The sequence below is a fragment of the Falco rusticolus genome, chromosome 15 (assembly GCF_015220075.1).
Source record: "Falco rusticolus isolate bFalRus1 chromosome 15, bFalRus1.pri, whole genome shotgun sequence".
NCBI lineage: Eukaryota > Metazoa > Chordata > Aves > Falconiformes > Falconidae > Falco > Falco rusticolus.
In genome coordinates, this window is record NC_051201.1 from 2608690 (window position 1) to 2627171 (window position 18482).

General features: G+C 48.9%; 1 protein-coding gene across 1 annotated transcript in view; it reads left to right on the plus strand.

Moving 5' to 3' along the window:
- SLC7A5 (solute carrier family 7 member 5) overlaps nucleotides 1-18482 on the plus strand; it is a 40865-nt gene that overhangs the window by 12595 nt on the left and 9788 nt on the right. The window contains exons 2-7 of the mRNA XM_037409248.1: nucleotides 1609-1734; nucleotides 14010-14115; nucleotides 14885-14929; nucleotides 16183-16306; nucleotides 17373-17476; nucleotides 18255-18351. Coding sequence (XP_037265145.1) covers nucleotides 1609-1734; nucleotides 14010-14115; nucleotides 14885-14929; nucleotides 16183-16306; nucleotides 17373-17476; nucleotides 18255-18351 — 602 coding nt within the window. The remainder of the gene's footprint in view (nucleotides 1-1608; nucleotides 1735-14009; nucleotides 14116-14884; nucleotides 14930-16182; nucleotides 16307-17372; nucleotides 17477-18254; nucleotides 18352-18482) is intronic.

Sequence of the window (18482 nt, forward strand, 5' to 3'; positions counted from 1 at the left end):
TTTCTCCTATCCGTCACCTTCTGCCTCCATTCTGAAGGACCCCGAGTGGCTCAGCCCCATGGGGACAGGCTTGTGGCCAGAGTCTCCACCAGCAATCTCTTGGAGAGGCTGGTGGCCTGACAAGGATGCTGCTGAGCCCTCTCATTTCTCTGGGGGTTTGATTAAGGCTGAAATATCTCCATCAAATGCTCTGGGCTTTAAACTGCGAGTGCAGATATAGCCCGTAACCTCAAGAGAAGGGTGAGCTGCTTCCGAGCTGAATATTTTCAGGAGCAGCTGTTTGGCTCTGGTCGAGGCAGTGGCGTCCTGTGAAAATGAGCTGCAGGATGTGGGAAGGGGCCTTTGCAGGAGGGCAGAAGCCAGCTTGGAAATGATCCCGCTGGGAAAATCCAGCTCAAGACGAAAGGTTGAGATCTGCTCCTCCCTGAGCTGCTCGGTGCCGGGTCAGCTCCGGGGGCTGCTGGCAAGCTGGTGTGGAGGCAGCGAGGGGTGGCTCGGTGCAAGGGAGACAAGGAGGAGGGGAGGGCATGCAGCACGTAGGGCACTGTCATTCTCTGTGTGACATTTGCCTGCCTCTATAACAAGCAACAGGCGCTGGGGAGTGGGGAGTGAGCAGGGCACGAAAATAGTAAGTGATTTGTAAGAGCAGTAAAGGCTTTAGCCATTATTTTCTGTGAAGCAGGTGAAACTTGGCCAGTCAGCATCTGGCTTTAGATAAACCCTAGTTCATGCTGTCCCTTGCCTGGTAGGAGTGCCACACTAAATAGCAGCAGGAGTGGGTGATACAGAGGAGGGTGGTGGAGGAACAAGGCAAAAAAAGGTAGGAAAAAAGGTTTCATTAGGTGCATTAACCACAGAGCAATTTGTCGGTAGCGGGAGCTTCTCGACAAGCAAAATGCTGACGGGGAGGCAGCGCGATCAAGTCCAAGAGCAGCCACAGCACATCGGAGCCGCTGAGCTGCTCTGCGCAGCCGTCTCTTCCACTGCTGCCGTGCTGAGCACCTCTGAGAGCCGGCACGGCCGCTGGCACCGCTGGTGGAGTGGGTCGGGCAGAGGATGAGGGTCTCCTTAGATCCAGCTGCTTTTCCCAGCTGTGCCACTTGCCGAACAGGTCGGGCCAGGGACGTCTCTTCCAATATGTTTAGGCAGTGGTGTGGCCTCCATAGCCTTTTAGGTGCTAATGTTACACAGATAGCTATATATCAGTTCTGGGAGCTTGTCCTGATGTTTCTATGGTGTTTTCACACCACAGCAGCATTAAACTGGATCCACTTAACAGGGATTGCAACCAAGCACTTTGATGGTAATGGTTGCAGTAAGGGCTTTTATTTATCTGCCCTCAGAAGCATAACTTCCCAGGGCTGCAGGGCAGTTCCTTGTCCCAGGGAGCGTATGAACTGTTCAACCCACCTATTGCCAAAACGAAAGACGAAACAGAGAAGTGTGTGGCTGCAGAGCCTTGCTTTTGAAAAGTTACTACTTTAGGAAGAGAGTCTTTGTGTGTGTTTAAGTTTTAGCAGAAAGCAAATGCCAATTTGTCATAATTTGGTTTGCATTTTAAGTGTTTCGCTGACAACTGATGTGCCTTTTCTTGTCCATTTCCCTTAGTGCTCCTCACAGCAGTGAACTGTTACAGCGTGAAAGCTGCTACTCGTGTTCAGGATGCCTTTGCTGCGGCCAAGCTGCTGGCGCTGGCTCTGATCATCATTCTTGGCTTCGTGCAGCTTGCAAAGGGTGAGTATGTTTCCCTGTTGAAGGTGGTGTGCAGTTAAAGCAGAATCTGGGAATTAGGGATAAAGCCCGAGAGTCCCAACCCAAGCATTTCAGAGATAGCAGAAGTGCTTTACAAACATCTTCCGTTCTCTTGCATGCTTGGGTGATACTTCCACCTTGTGCTTTGAGTGCTTTTGTGCATTTTATTTGCGAGATTTTGTATTTACCTAGCCAAAGTTATGCTTGATTTCACGCTAGTGGAACCCAGCATATATCACCCAAGCTCTTTCCCACTTGGTGCAGTCACTGTGTGGCCTCTCCCTTTGAGATCTGCAGAGCTGCCAAGTCTACAGGGAATGAAAATTTTGGTGCTGTGGCTCTTGGGAAGTCTTTTCTGTAACTGGTGGCTGGTCATGGCCATTCGCTAGTAGAGAATTATCTGCATGTGCAAACCAACCCCCAGTAACTTTCCTTCTTTCACAAACTGCCCCTGCACGTTTCCCTTCCTCCTGCCTCAGGTATGGAAAAGCTTGGTTGGGTCCGTGGGGTCACACGGGATCAGGCGAGGCTGCAGAAACCACATGATGAACAGTGATATTAGGGCTCTCAGCTGACACTAGCACACATGTCTGTCAACTAGCATCTGAAGGAGGAGATAAAAATGGGAAGATAAAGCAAATTTCTGGTGGTTTTGCTTGTTTTCTTCATGCACACTTAAAGTCCTCTCAGACCTAGGGAGATATTTTGTTCCAAATCCATCTGATTAACTAATCCACACAGATAAGCTTTACTGTGTGCTTTTTTTGTGGTGTTTTGTGGAAATAAACTTTTCTTAAGGAACAGTACAGGCCCTGTTTGTTAAACATGGATAAAAGTCTGCCCATAGTCCTGCCTTGCCTGTCTCTGCACTGGCAAGCATGTATGTATGCTTGTGTGTGCACGTGGGTCTTTTTAATTCCTGTCTCAGCTATGGGAGCCAGTGCTGTCTTTGCAGAATTTCTTGCTTTATCAGAGGTTTTATTTTCTTCCAGCTCAGTGCCTACACTCAACAGAAACATTGTTTGAGGCTTATCACAAAATATACCTCCTTCCTCTTCATAACTCCCCAGGCTGCTTTGCTCAACTTTTTTTCTCTCTTAGAAGGACAAGGATAAATAAACAGAAATCTGTGTTAGTTCTTTAACATTTTAGCGTAAAGGTATATTTACGATTGTTTTTTGTCTGCAGGTGACAATCTTAATTTGCATCTGCAGAATCACTTTCCCTCCCTCTATACTGTCCTTTTTGTCAAGGGTGGATCGCTTTCTGCCCTGGTTCCCCAGGTATAAGTACATGATATTTCCATTGACTTGCAGCTGTAACCAATAAGACATTTCTGTCTTGTGCACACACCCCCCCACACACACATCCTATATTCCTCTGTCTCAGAAGCTTTTTACCTCTTACAAAGCCTCTTACAGCTTCAGGTTTTCCTAGCTTGGAGAGCTGCAGCTATGACTTGTGTGCATCTTGCACTACAGGCCATTGCACATGACATTTAGTTTTCTGCTAAACCATCCGGCCGCTTCGGACAGATTGGAAGGTAATAAGATCAAAAGTGATAGTTAGCTGGTGACCTCAGAAGGCAAACCCTTTTTTTCCTGCCTGTGCACACAGTGCTCCAGGTAAAGCAAACTGGTTCAGAGTGGGAACCTTGGGATCTACAGAGGGTGCTCCTCACAAAGTCCACGTTTACACCTTGTCCCAGGTGGCACGCTATGCTTGTCTGGGTTCCTATTTTACAACGTGCTGCCTGGGATTCTACTTGTGGTCTAACGTGGATTGTATTAATCTCCTTATGGAAGTTGCAGGCTCTCCGGCAAGTCCCTAAGAATGTGCAAGCTCCTTTCGTATGCCTTCCCATAGCTTCCACCTACATTTTGCAACTTTCTCAATTTTTCTTTAAATCATGCCAGGTAACATGATGCTTTTATGTAGCAGGGATACATCAAGAGACTGTCTTTTTTTCTTCCTTTTTTCTTCAAGGAAAGCATACTAGCATCACGTAAAGCATACTGAAAATGGGAGAGTACTGCGCTGTTCTCGCTCTTTGTTGGGACAAGAAACGATGGCTGCAAGCTGTGAAGCAAGGGGTATTTAGATTAGTTATTAGAAAACCACTTTTAACTGTATATTCAGAGGTCAAGTGGATTGTCCAGAGAGGCTGTCTCACTGGAGATGCACAAGGACGGATTAAGCAGTCTCTCTCGGGAGTGGTTTAAGTGAGTCGAAGGTGCCTTGGAGCAGGGGGGACAGAGCCGGTGCCCCTGGAAGCTGCTGTGCCGGTGCTCTCTGCGGCCGTGCTGTCATTACTGGTACAGTGCAGAGCTGCTGGGTCTTCTCTAGGCAAAACACTCCAGACCAAGTCTTTTAAAGCACTGATGCTTTGAAACGGGTAGCTTTTTTCTAAAAGCCCGTTTCACCTCTGGGTAGGTGGCTGATCCTGATTCCTATACGTAACCACAGGGCCATGCCTTTACTGCTCCTCTGCGTGCCCTTGCTTTCTGTTACACTGGTTCCAATGCTCTTCAGACAAAGAGGACTCCTACCACTACCAGCTGGGTAAATTAAGTCCCAAGCCAGAGTGAAATACACACCATGTTGATTTGTCTGGGGCTGCAGTTTCTGCGGCGCTGGGGTTGTGTATCCCGTGATGGTCCGGATAGCACCTGAGCAATGCTGATTAACTCGCTTTAATGTTAGTGTCCCGTTGCTGGCTTGTGTTTACAGTATCTATAAACAGAGGAGAGGAGCAGTGCCACAGTTTCTTGCTCAAATGTGGAAACTTCTGAGACTTCACAGAAGTATGTCTTTGTATTGACCTCCCACCTTCAGCTTTTGGCTTTTCTTTTTTCCTTTCATTGGATATTTTCATTATTTTCAGAAAAGCAGTAACATCTCAAGACGAAGAAATATGTGGCGATATTACCACACAGAAAATAGTGTTTCCTTGTGATCTTTCTGTGGACAGCTGTTTTACATCACTTCTTTCATGCGACTTCAAAAGAAGGGTGGAAGTTGGTTTCCTACTTAGACAGCCTTTCAGCTGCTTGAAAGTTGACTCAGTATAGCTGACCCATTTGGGATGCAATTATTTTACTAATACAAAAGTTGCACTTTTAAAAGCCTTTGGGTGGCTGCAGTTGTGTGGCTTTAAAAGTTCGGTGTCCTGAACTTGGTATATTGGTGTGTAAAACCTTATATATGGACCCCCAACGGCAGAGCCCACCAGTCTGTAGCGCTTAAATAGGATAAATAACTTACAGCATAGACAGGATCAGTATTTTTTCACTCTGATATTATGAAAACTAGGCTTATTTTTGGTTCTACTGTTCTACCAGCTCTCACAAATTGCCTTCTGTCCAGCCACCTCTGGGTACTTTTTGGCGATATGCTTGTCCTGGGGAGCAGGATGCCCAGGACCGGACTGCGCAGCTGCTTTGGGCAGTGGCTGTGCAGGTTTGAGGGATGCTTCCCGCACTGGGTGCGACACGGTCTGCGGTTAGGTCTGCAGCTGTGCTTTTCATACCCGATCACCCTGCCACCTCCCGGTGCCTTAAAAATTAACGTGGGTGCGATGTGGTTTAAAAAAAGTGCCAATCTTTAGGGACATGGTCACACTTTTTACAAGCAAGGAAATTCAGGAAAGGTTTTGATGTAAAAAAAAAAAAAAATTTCTAAACAAACATATCACAGCCATGTTTCATATATATTCTTGTCCATTGTTGATGTCCTGGGGCTTCTGAAATGTTTAGTTACCCACGGGCAGATCAAGCAGAGAGGTGCCATCCCCAGGTGCCGCACGTTCGGGGAGTGCTGTGGTGCTGGGCTCCAGCACTCGCTGCGATTCCTCACCAGCAGTTCTGCTCCAAGAAAAAAAAAGAAATCGGGCATTTGGGACTTGGGGAAATAGAATTTGACGCTTGCTTTATTGAATTATTTTTATTGAATTTATTGTCCCTTTTCCCTCTTAATGCCTAATTTCTGATCTTAAATTTCTTGTCTGCGGTGCCTCGAGTGCCTGTTTGATGGCAGCAGCATTATTCTCACTTAAGTCCCTTCGTTGGGTTGTCAGAGACCAGCAGAGCTGCATCTGCTGAACAAGCACAGGGTGAATTAAGGACAAAGCAGGCAGGTTGAACTCCAGACATTTGCCATGGAGAGTTCAGACTAGGCAGGGAGTTTTGTTCTTAATCTTGGGGTTTTCTTTTAAATAGATGCATACAGTGTCAGCCAGCACTGGCACCCCTCACTCCAATATCACGTGTTCTTTGTAAAAAGATGTTTAGAGGTGTACTTGTGGCTGGCAGATTCTGAACTCGACATGGGGGAGGGTTCTGAAAGTACTGAAATGAAGAGTCAAACCTTCAGTCATTAATGTGTGCTTAGCATGTTGGTGAAGCCTCCTAAAAATATCATTAAGTACTCCAGGTGTGAGGCAGAATCTTGGCGCCATGGGGCTGTGTGTGCATCTGGGTGCTGCTTTCATTTATCGAATCCCTTTGCATTTTGCTAGAAAATGCCTAGTTGGTCTCTGTCTGTCTCTGTGAGGGTTATTTTGCTAGTTCCCTGCCCAGACCTTTTTTCTTTGCCTTTCTTTTGATTAAAAATCCCATGATTAAGAAAGAACTGAGGGAGAGAAAGTTTACTCAATCTTCCTTTCCTCCCAAATTTTCTTCTCTGCTGCCAGTGGCAACGTCAGTTGAATGTCCCAAAAAGCCCCTTGAGGCAGCTGTGGAGTGAGAGCTGGGGCAGAGCTCGGCCAGCAGCAAAGGCCAGGGTAGAGCCGAGCATGGGGAGGGCAGGGCTGCTCTGCGGGGGTCCTGCTGACACGGCAGGAAAACTTGATTTCATGGCTGATAATTAAAATCTCAGGCTCCCTCAGGTCTCAAAGCACAATGGTGCACAGAGGCTGGGAGAAAACAAGAGTGATCATTGTATGAAGTCTCTTTGGTTTGTACCTACGTTTAATCACGCTTGGCCATCCAGAGATACACGAGCCCTTAGCACAGCTAAAGAAATCTGCTGCAAGTTTTCCTTTGGCCCGGTCTCATCTCTCGTGTCCGTAGCATGAACCTGATCAGCAGGTTGATGTTTAGGAGTTTGTTTTCAATTGATTTATTGATTTTTTTAAAAAATATTTTTTCCCCTGCCCCATCAGTCACGACCTGCTTTTTTGCTAATGGAGGGTAGATGCAGCAATGCCTCTGGCACACTCTCTGTCATTGTACGCAGAGTGGTGGCCATTGCACTGGTGGCCGTGCCCAGAGGAACAAGCTCACCCAAGGGACTGGCTCTATCTAGGACACAAGCTGGGACATGGGAATCAAGTGATAATAGAGCTGTAGGTGTCTGAGAGGAGTTTGGAGCCCAAAGCCAGCGCTGACGGGTGTTCAGCCAGCCAGCCCGTGACTAACTCGCACTGTAGATCCTCTTTGGCAGACGGGAGGCAAAGCCTGTGGATCAGAAAAGGTCCCTCAAGCTTTTGAGTGCATCCCTGCAAGTTGGGGCTGAGGCTGGCGCACAAAAGATTGCAAGAAAAGCGTGCCCTGCAGCTGCCCGTGCTGTTTCTTGTTACACTGGCATTCAAAAATGCCACTATAACATGATTTTCAAAGCGTTAAGCTTTGAAAGAAAGCTGTTGTGCTTCCCTTACTCACCCTCTTGTTCACGGAGCACATGGACAGTGGAAGACTGTACCGAAGGAGAGCAGAAACAAGGAAGCTGGGAAAGCTGCCAGCATCCTGAACCTCTAAATCACATCAGCCATATGTCGGAGATTAATCAGGCGTCTTAACACTGGAGGGTTGATGCAACACAATTATGTTTTATGGGCCTCTCACTCTCTTATGTTTGATTTCTTTTCTAGCCAAAGGTGGATGCAAATGTTGAGGCCAGGTGGGCACAGCAGGTTAGCGTGCTCTGCAGCTTGCCTGCTCTGGTTTGGAGTGAGCAATGTTCATTTCTGCTCAGACAATTTTTTTTCTTGCCCTCTCTGCCCAGAAAATTTTCAGCAATTATAGATTCAAGGATAACAGTTCGGCCTGCTGGGACTTTTGCATTTTACAAGTGCAAGGTTGCCTGTCCAAAAATAAATAAAATGCATTTAATAACAACAAAACAACAACAGCTCCTCCCCCAAAATACAGAAGCAGTCGGTCAGTGACCTGTGCTGCTTGTTAAGCTCACTGTGAGTTGGAGTGGCTCTGTATGTGCACGCTGGAAGCTCGGACTCTAATGATGATGTGAACCGATGTTTGTTTAGCGTTGCGTATCGAGGCTCGTAGCTGCGTTAGCTCTTCAGGCTGGAAATGTGCTGTGACACCTGGAAAGCTGCTGCTTTAATCCAAGGAGTTGTGGATCGTAGCACGTTGCTCATTTTCGGCACGTGGAACGAAGTGCCAAGCGCTGAGCTGGATCAAGGTAGGTGCCTTGCGTGGGAGGCTGAGGAGCGCACCCACAGGGCACCCTGCTCACCCCTCTGGTGGGCTCGGTGGGGGTTAGGGCAGCCGGTGTGAGAGGCTCTGGTGGCTTCACATTTTTCCAAGTTCAGCTATCCCAGCAATGCAGACATATTTAACTAGAGAGCAGCTAATTCTCTGGTATTTGCTTCTGTGCATCTCTGTCGGGCTCTTCTCCCTCTGCCTCCCTGAAGTCTCTGGCCGCAGCAGGAGCAGTGGCTCATGCCTGAGGTGTGTCAGCGATAGCTCTGTGTCTGCGCGTGTGCCTTTGCTTGCATTCGAGACTGAACTTTTCCCACAGCCTCCGGCTGCTGGGCTGAACTGAGCGGCCTTGCCTGTGGGGCTGGAGATGTGGGTGATGGGCAGGGGGATCTCCCTCCCCAGGTGCTCTTGGCTCTCCTGCATGCCAGGCTGGTTGGCTCTGTTAGCCCCCAGAGCCTGGTCAGCTGGCTCCTTCTTGCTTGTCGTTCTCAGTCCCAAGTTTCTATGGATGTGGATTGCATGTGTTGCGCAGATAATGAAAAGAAAAAAGCTTATGGAAGTGACTAGAAACCCACTGGGTGGTTTGTTCAGGGTTTGCACCTTGCTGTGACTTTGCCCAGATAGGGGCAGACAAGGGGACATGTAGGAAACACCTTTCCATGCCATGCTAAAGATCGAAGGGACCCTGCTTATCCAGGGTCTCTGCAGTGCCCCTGTGCTTTCCAGCTGCCGGAGGAACCCAGCATTTTGAGGTCAGGGCTTGCGCCACTGCTTCTGGGTCTGCTTCTCTCTTTCCCATCAGCAAATGTTACGGCGGCTGATGCAGAGGTTGTGAAAATCGAGAGGTTTTTGCTGAGGAGGAAGATAAAAAGGTCTTCTGGTGACATCAGCAGGATGCAGAGAAGGTGGGAAAGGTGCTAAATGCTGTCTGGCCCAGGTGGTGTCCTGGTGGACAACTGCAAAAGGAGGAGTTGTGAAGCTTGAGTAGTGGGGTGGAGTGAATGCAGGAGCCCAGACCCATGGTTTCACCCTGAAGGAGGAATAACAGCTCTTTGTAAATGGTATTGACAGAGCTTCCCAGCACTGGGAGGAGAGGAGCTTTTCTGTAAACCAGAAGGTTGTAGCTGAAGTGAGGGGAAGTGTCACAGCCTGTCCGCAGCTGCTGGTGAGAATTGGGACGTAAGCCAGGAGCCTCTGGCTCCTCCTTGGATGCCCACTCTGCTCTTCCAAGGTTCTGGTGCTGTCTTTCAGACCCATAAACTTGTCTCTATGGGACCCGAGTTTAATAGCTGCTGTTCGAACCTGCTTAATGCAAAACTGTCTGCAGAGTGGTGGCAAGCAGAGAAGAGCAAACGGCTTATGTGGCTACCAAGTGTGCGTTTCCCAGGGAGCTCCGAGCTGGCGAAGAGATGCTCTCCTAACCCTGGCCCCTGCACGTTTCTTGCCATCTCATTATTCTGAATCGGTCTACTGAACTCTCGCTGCTTTTCACAGAAAATGGCTCAAGAGCTGAGTTGATCTTCTCCTCTGGGGTTTTTCCATGTATACAACACATTTCTCCCTGGCTCAGTTTCTTCCACGAGTGAGACACACTGAGGGCCCCCCAGGTCTTGCTGAGCTCTCTAGATGGCCATGTTCCCTCTCCTCGCTGTTTAGGCAAGTTAAAAATATTTAATTATCATTAAATGCTTTCTGCAAGAGAAGATTGCTGTGCTATTAAAACCGGAACAGACATGACTGGGGAGCAAATGAACATTTTCAAAGAAAGGGTCTGAACATGCAGCACGTGGACCCGAAATAGGTCCCTCCCGCAGAAAGGCCCCAGGTGACCCATCGCTTGCCGGCGCAATTACCAGAGTCTTGGCAGCTGGCAAGATCAGCAAATGGGGTTTATGTCAGAGCTTGTTACCTTAATTTGGTTAATTGTAGAGCAGAGTGCAGTTGAACAGCCAGTTCAAATCAGGTTTCAGATCTCTGGGGTGCCGGGCACGGGCAGGGCATTGCCTAGAGAGCAGTGGTGGCTGCGTGGGCTGGGGGAGGGCAGGGGAGCCAGGAGGGTGGGCAGAGCATGGCTTCGCCCAGGGTGCGCTCGCTGGCAGACCTCTTGCTCTCTGGGAGCGGTTGGGGCCGTGCTTGGCAGCCTCACCTACAGATCTGTAACCCTAGTTTGATCCAAAGTCTGTTGGGAGCCTTGAATTGCACATTGAGGCTTGAAAGATGCGGTGTCTGGGACGGAGGCTCGTACCTCCCTTTGGAACAGCAGTTCCTAGGGGCGTTTGTACTAGAGGAAGGAGGTAAGAATGACCCTGCTGGACCATCTACCCAGTGTCCCCAGTCTCCAGCTGGGGCCAGTAGCAAGCATCAGTGGGTAAGTGCAAGAACAAGGGGGACTCGTGGTGCTCCCTGGATGCTTTCTCAGCCTCCAGTGCACCTCTGGGTCTTCTGCACCAGATGAGGTATCTTTGTGTGATGATTCCTCCTCCAGGGATCTGTTTAACGACTACTTGAACCTCTGTCTAATTGTGTGGGGAGCTGCTAAAGAGCGTCAGGTGGACACCTGAGTAAATGAGCTTGTATCGCCTCCTGCTCCAAGGGAACATCTTGGCTCCTCTGGTTATTTGTGTTCTGACATGTTGCTAAATCCATTTTACCATGGGAGCATAGAGACATGAAGTTCAGCGATGTGCAGCAATTTTTTGGAGAGCTACAACTCTTGATAAGCAAGGCAGGGAGAAGGCAGCGAAGTGTCAGCTCCTCAAGTGTTGAGGAGGAACGAAAAGTCCCTTCCTTCCTACCTCGTCTCCTCTCCTGGCTGCCTCCACGTTGACTTGCCACTCCTTTGCCGGTAGCTGCATTTCAGTGCCAGTGCTTCAAAGAGATGTGTTAGGTGCATGCCGCGGCAGGTTCAGGGAAGAGGTGTGCAAGTAATTAGTTATGTTGCACCCATCCATTCCTCTTATCCGCCACCCCCAACCACAGCATAACAAAATGCCAGGCTTTGTTTTAATTTCTTTGCTTCGGTGCTGCTCCCGTAGCGGTCCAGCGCTGCCTTTCCTTCCTCTTTTGTTCACGTTTCCTGGAAGGCAGGCAGTCCTGACACACAGCCAACGTGTCTGGACAGCCCAGCAGGCCACCCACTTGGGCTGGGACCCTTCCTTGCCCACAGGCTGAAGATGCCCCTGGTTCCCAAGCAGGGGGCATACCCTGAATCCAGGCATCTGGTTTTGGGCTGGGTCCCACCGATGCTCTGCTCCCCTCCCCTCCCCTCCCGGCCAGCTGGGCGAGGGTGGCAGCTCAGCCCTTCCTCAGCAGCACCAGCACACGGTTCCTGTGTGAGGTTTGGGAAGGCAATAGAGTGAAACCTGCAGATGCTTCAGAAAAAGGAACATTTGGCCTGAGAGCTTTTTGCCTGTGACAAACAGAAAGAGGCTTGGTGGAAGCCAGTGCCCGGTTCTGGGCAAGAAGTGGAAGTGCGAGCCCACGGCATGATGCTGCTTGTGCCCTGGCTGCTCCCGGATCGCAGCATCCTCCTGACGTCCAGGTGGGAGCCAGGCTGCTGGCAGATCATGGACAGACCTTTGAGAAGAGAGGTCCCGAGAGGTGTTTGAAAGGCCTGGGGAGCTCTCCTGCTCTCCTAGTCTGTTCATCTGCCATTCCAGTAGCTAATTACGGTCACTGTTAACAAAAAGTGTATCTTATTCCCATAACAAAAGACCTGGAAAGAACTAGGCTGGTGATTATTCAGAAGGGGCAGAAAATAAAGTCGGGAAAGCTGAGCCCGAGGGATCCAGCAGAATGTGATACTGTGCACACCCGCCTCCTGCTCAGCCTTTTTATTCACAGCCAGTCCAGGGCATTAATGGTAAATTAAGATTATATGACTGAACGTATAAGCCAGGAATTAAGGTTAAACTCACAACGTTGTATCAGTCTCTCTGCATTTCCTGGCTTTCCTGTTACACTGATGTGCATTTTCTAACCTTGCTTTTTAAAAACAGTTGGTGCATGTTGCTTAAGGAGATTCACCAGCTTGAAGGGGCGTTAAATACAACCAGCATATCCCAAGGTAGATTCAGAAGAGACCTTCCTAGTGCAAGTAGGTTCTGGAGAGAGAGGGGCATGGTGACACCAATGGGGAACTGCAGCCTGCAGTGGGATCTGGGCACGCAGAGCCTCGCAATGTGCTGGACGTAACTGCACGGGGTTTCCCGGACCCGATTGCCCAGTGCAAGAGCTGCTCCTGTGGTCCCGGCTCTTTTGCAGCTCACACCCACAGCATTCCCTTGCAAATGGGATAGTGACAGGTCATGGAAGAAGGCAGAGGGCTGCTGCTTTCCGGGGTATCTCTGTGAGCAGAAAGCACCTTGTGCCCCATGTTAGGGAATATCTTTTTTGACCTGGTTAGGACTCAGCAGGAGCAGGAGGGAGAAAGTTGGTGAGGGGAGCAATGCCCACGATGGAAAGGATGGGGACAGAGCTGGAGGGTCAGGTAGAGGAGGTGAAAGACAAGATGTAGCTCTCCCACGCACACAGGGCAGCTCTGTGTCACCGGCACAGATGCGGAGCAGTCCCTTGGGATGCACCAGCAGACCAATAGCGTGTCAGGAAAATCTGCCGTTCCCACCACCAGCAAGGCGTTAAAAGGCCCGTGCATCTGCATTTGTTACTCAGCCTCTGCAGAAGTGGCTTTTGGTGGCATAGGGGAGTGAAAGGTCCCAGCATGAGATGGGAAAGAGAGCCCATCCAGAGGGAAAATGCCTGGTGTGTTAGCATCCCTCTCCTTTCCCCATATGCACGTGTGGGGTACCTTGCACTAAGAGATGAAGGGTTAAGCTCCAGGCCCTGCTGACTGCCATGTGATGCAGTTGCTCCAGCGATTAGCAGAGATCTGTGCCCTAAGAGGAATCACATGGGCTTCGACAGGTCTCCCTGGATGAAAACGTGCCCTGCCAAATCCTGCCTCCCTCCCTCCCTGCTTTGGTCCTCACCGAGGGGCGCACTGGGTCCGGGAGGGGAGCGTGGCTTCGCCATCGCAGGCTTACACCCAGGCTCCACATCAAAAGGTAGGGAACAAAACAACTGCAGAGCATTTTAAAGCAAAATAAATAAACCCTTGGCTGCTCTGGGAGAATTCTTACCAAAGGTACAATCGAGTTGTCTATTTATGGCTCTCTGTTTCAAAAGCAGGTACATAACAGGAACTTTTGATATTCAAGCCCTAAAGAGGCTAACTTCTGACATTCAAGCCCCCAAGAACCTGACTTCCCACAATCAAAGGGATTGCCACAACCTTCTGCTTTATCAGGTGGCTGGTGGGACTAGAGGAAATCCTGGGTTTCTGCTTTACTGGGTGGCTGGTGGAAGTGGAGGAAATCCTGGGGTTTTATCGAATGAAAGCAGCTTTCAGTTGAGAGGACAATGTGACAATATCTGTTTGCATAGCATCTTCCAGCAGGAAGGTACCCAGAATATTTTCTTTGCAAGGAGAAGAGAAGGGGGAGATTACCTCGATGATAGCACATTGCAGTGTGAGAAAGTTTTGAGGGCTCAGAAATGGCCAGTTGCTTGAGACGAGTGTATTTGGGGCTGATTCTTCGGTGCGTTACTCCCGATGAATTAAGCACTGTAAAACCGGATAAATCAGCCCAATACTAATATGTGCACATGCTCCCTAGCATAACCCAAAGTGCATCAGCATGACAATTATCCTAAGAGCAGCTTTTGCCTCCAGGTTTCTTTGTTTCAACACCCACAAAGGCCCTTGGGGTTCACAGTCCATCTACATTGATCCTTTCTTGTTTTTGTTTTGTGCAGGTGACGTGACAAGCCTGACTCCTGAGCGCTCCTTTGAGGGCACAAAAGTAGGCGTGGGGAACATCGTCTTAGCTTTGTACAGCGGTCTCTTTGCCTATGGAGGATGGTAAGATACAGCCCTCTATATTTTTTTAGTGCTAAATATTGCAGTCCATTCCTTTTGTCCCCAGATTGTGTTTGGAGGAAGAGTGTGGTCCAGGATATTCCATTTTTCATGTAACCAGGGCAGTGAGGTAGATGCTTTGGGTTTGCCTAGTAATGTTTTATTGTCATACTTCACACCGCATTTCCCACCAGGACATAGAAGCACAAAGAAGTGGAGGTGATCATGGGATTTCGGAGGCAGCAGATGATGGGTGATGACGCACCGTGATGCTTGGTGCAGCTCCTGGGTGTGTTAGGGGAAAGCAGCAGGGTTGGGTTTAGCTAGCAGAAGAGAGATGTGCTACGTGCCAGTGGACTGACTTTGAGCACAAAACTGAAGCTCCCAGAGGGCTGTTTTGGCAGTCGCTTTGAGCACTTGCAAGCACAAGGAGCCTGCTCAGCTGGCTGTGAGAACAGGCCGGTTGCAGCCGTCCTTATTGCCTGGAGGGACGGCCCTGTCAGTCGTGGGTCCAGCTCTTCACCTGCAGCCATCCCCCTCCCTTGCAAGGAAGCTGGCAGCATGGTGTGCTAGATCCATCGGCACCATCCAGGGCTTGTGCTTCACAGGTTTTGTGCTGGGGGTCTTGGAGTGGGCATCAGCCATCATAAGTTTTACCACAGATGTCAGTCTCGCAACCCCTCCTGAAATTCCCCTGCAGATGAGTGAGATGAAGGGCTTCATTTATTCCATGGACTAACCAGAATTAACTGCCGTTCTTTTTAAATTACAGGAATTACTTGAATTTTGTTACAGAAGAGATGATAAATCCCTACAGGTAGGTGTACGTCCTGTGATAACTTCCCTGGGAGGGAATCCTGTTGTTCTTGGGAAGCCTTTCCTCATGTGTGTAACAGGGTTTGCTAATCAGCCCAGAAGCCAAGGCCTTTTTCTGGGGAAATAGAAAACAAGATAAATTAATGGCATTGTTCCTCCCTGTAACAGGGGAAGGGGAAGAATAATCTCTGTATACGGAGGGCTGTTGCTTACACTGCTTTCCTGTACTGCTAATGTTATCAGTGTTAGAAAGTCCTGCTTCCTTGCCATGGCCTGCTCGTGCCTTTCGGGGTTATGCAGGGGACTCAGTGAGATAAGGATGTGCCACCCTAAAGCAGGACATCACCGATGAATCGGTTTTGCTCATAGGGAAGGTGCCTATGAGGCACTTCTGAGATGAGCTTTGGGGTCACTTGTGCAAGAACCCATTCCTGGCTGGCCCTGGCAGTGATTAGTGCCTGCTGGGAAGCATAAGATTTGATATGCCTTTTCCTTCACAAATACAGTTATAAAAAGGTTTTTGCAGTTTGCAATTACTTTCATGTCTTCTGAATGCAGTCATGGTATTTGACTCTCTCCTCCTGTGGCTTTGAGCTCCACTAGACCAATTATACATGGCATCAAGCAGGGTTTCCTTTTTCAGTTTCCGTTCGCAAATGAAGTTAAAAATATTTGGAAAGGCAGATTTGTACCAATGCAGCCTTGTCTTTATAGACCTGCTCAGACTGTGTCTGAACACATTTTCTTTGAGTTTCCTTAGTCCAGCCAGCTGCAGAGTTAGAGCCTAACAACTGCGTGCTAAATCCCAGACCTTCCCATCTCCTGCAAGAAACCCACCAGCACAAATGATTCTCCTTTGTCCAGAAGAGAATACACGTGTTAATGCCACTGGCTAGCAAGAGACATGGGGGGGTGTGTGTGTGTGTGTATTTTTAATTAATTGCCTTTGCAGTGAGCTTGGATTGTTGCTTGCCCAGACAGCCAGAGCTTCTCCATGCAAAAAGTCCCTTCTGCCATAATCCTTCACTCTACATCTGTCAGTCTCCAGGTTGTTGCTGTGGGGGCATCTTCTGCTCCCCCAGGGGAGCAGTGTGCGGCTGGGAAACCGGACGTGCTGCAGAGTCAGAGGAGCAAAATGGCTCAAGCAAACTTTCAATGAGTACAGGAGGGCTGCAGCATGAGCCACCGATCCCTGGCATCAACAGCTCTTCTGTGAGCTGCAGCGCTCCATTACAATTTGTATTTTCTTCCTAGAAACCTGCCTCTGGCTATCATCATCTCACTACCTGTAGTCACTTTGGTTTATGTGCTGACAAACTTGGCTTACTTCACGACCCTGTCGACAGACCAGATGCTGATGTCCGAGGCCGTGGCTGTGGTAAGATAGGTGCATTTCTGACGCGACTCATCTGTTTTCCAGGGCTGGTTATATCAGACTTACAATCTCTGGATACGTCTTCTAGTTCATTCCAGGTTGATCACAGCTGCTTACAAAAAAGCTGATGTTTGACAGGAATTAAAGAGCATCTGTGATGGGAGCAGGGAGGAACAGCGTGATACCCAGGGGGATTAATCCCAGACAATAGGAAGGGTGGGCAATCAGTTAGCACTGCGCTTGTAAACATGCAGGGCTGCTGCTGGCCTCATGACTTCTTATCAGTTACCAGAGCATGATATTTATGGGGAAAGGTCATTCAGTCAGTACTGAACTTGATTGTTCTCACTCTGTATCTTCCTTGTTTTAATTAAGACAGAAAAATAATACTTCTATTAATTAAAATGCCATTGCGGTCAGAAATCTGATTGCTTCAGAAGCGAGCAGCATGGTATGACCTTGCAGTCTGAGCATGACCAGGACTGTTCAGTGCTTCAGGAGGAGTCTCACAGTCCAGGATAAGCTGGTCTGGGCCATTCAGGTGCTCCATCCTTTGGGTTAGTACCAAGCTCCGGCTCCAGCCTGCACCTGTGCAGTACTGAATTACTGGAGATGCCAGCCTGTGTCGCGTTGCTCTAGTTGGGTGCCTTTGCAAGACTCACAAGCAATGTAATAAAGGCATAAAACTGCAGTGAAGCAGTGCGGGGTCAGTTTGTGATAAAAAACTACAGCTCCAGGTCACTGTTTTTCTAAGGGGCCGTGTCCCAGGTCCTTACTCAGCAGCTGGCAACATCTGCCTCGCAGTTTCCATTTGGTCTTGAACTTTTGGGTAGCCATTCTGATAAATGTGTGTGAGAGAAGGGCGCGCTGCTGATTTTTTTTGCAATTCTACAATATGCTTTTTCAGGAAGGAGGAGCAGCAAATGGCAATATGGAAAACTCTGTAACAGCTTCAGCTCTAAGCCATGTCATTTGTTCAGATTTCCACAAATATTAAGTCTTTGTAGGCAGCTGTGAATTCTTTCGGACACTCTGGGTATGACAGATCTGTCTTGTTGCCCCCATTTAGGATTTTGGGAACTATCACCTTGGCGTCATGTCCTGGATCATACCCGTCTTTGTTGGTTTGTCATGCTTTGGATCCGTTAATGGATCTCTCTTCACTTCTTCCCGGTAGGTTTCTTGCTCAATTTTGTGGGTTTTGTTTACGAGTCGTGCTTAATGCCTCTTCGTTTGGAGCTGTCCTCCAAAGAGTGGCTGTGGGTAGACACAAAGTCTAAAGGATCTGGAGGCCATGTGGGGAATGCAGAAAAAAAAAGTGAGGCTTTAAAACCATATCCAGTTTAAAGGAAAAACTTTTAGTGATCTTAGTCTTCTATTCCTCAGGCAAAGTCCTGTTGAAGTTATTAGAACATAAACACAGGTTTGGGGCTCAGTGATGTTGCCCAAGAAAGTGGTGTAATGAAAAGCAGAAACTTAAGAAACTTCAGGGCTGAGAATCCCTCCAGAAAGCGGAGAAAAGATGGGCCAGAACAGGGACTGAGATAGTTCCAGCTCTGACACACATCTCCCAGGTTGTCTTAGGAAAGTCACTTAATTCCTCTCTGCAAAGGAGGATATAAATACATTTTTTTTATTACACTCTTCATCTGTCTCCAGCCTTCCTTCTAGGACAGGGACTTTCCACTGTGTATGTGCAGAGCAGTCTGTGCTGGGGGCTGCTCCTGGAGGGCCCACTCCTGAGCCAGCGACTGGCAAAAGGGCACAGCTGGCATTGTGCAAGGCACTACCAGGGTGGAGAACCTGTGCGGAGCCTGGGCATCTCAGTCTTGCTGCCTTGACACTCTCTAGGCTGAGCCTGGGCTGTCCCTACTTGTTTTGTGCTGAAGACAAACCCCAGCCCGGGGCATAAGGTTGCAGAGGTGATAATTGTTCTGTCTCCTCCCCCCAGGCTGTTCTTTGTGGGGTCCCGAGAAGGACACTTGCCTTCAATCCTGTCTATGATTCACCCCAGACTTCTCACTCCTGTGCCATCCCTCATTTTTACGGTAAGCACCTGGGTCTGTGGTGGTGAGTGTTGACCTGGTATTGAAAAATAGTAGGATCCCATCCGAGCGGTTGGAGGGGGACTACTTGGGCACCACCTCCAGACACAGCCACTCCTGCATGTACCTAAAGG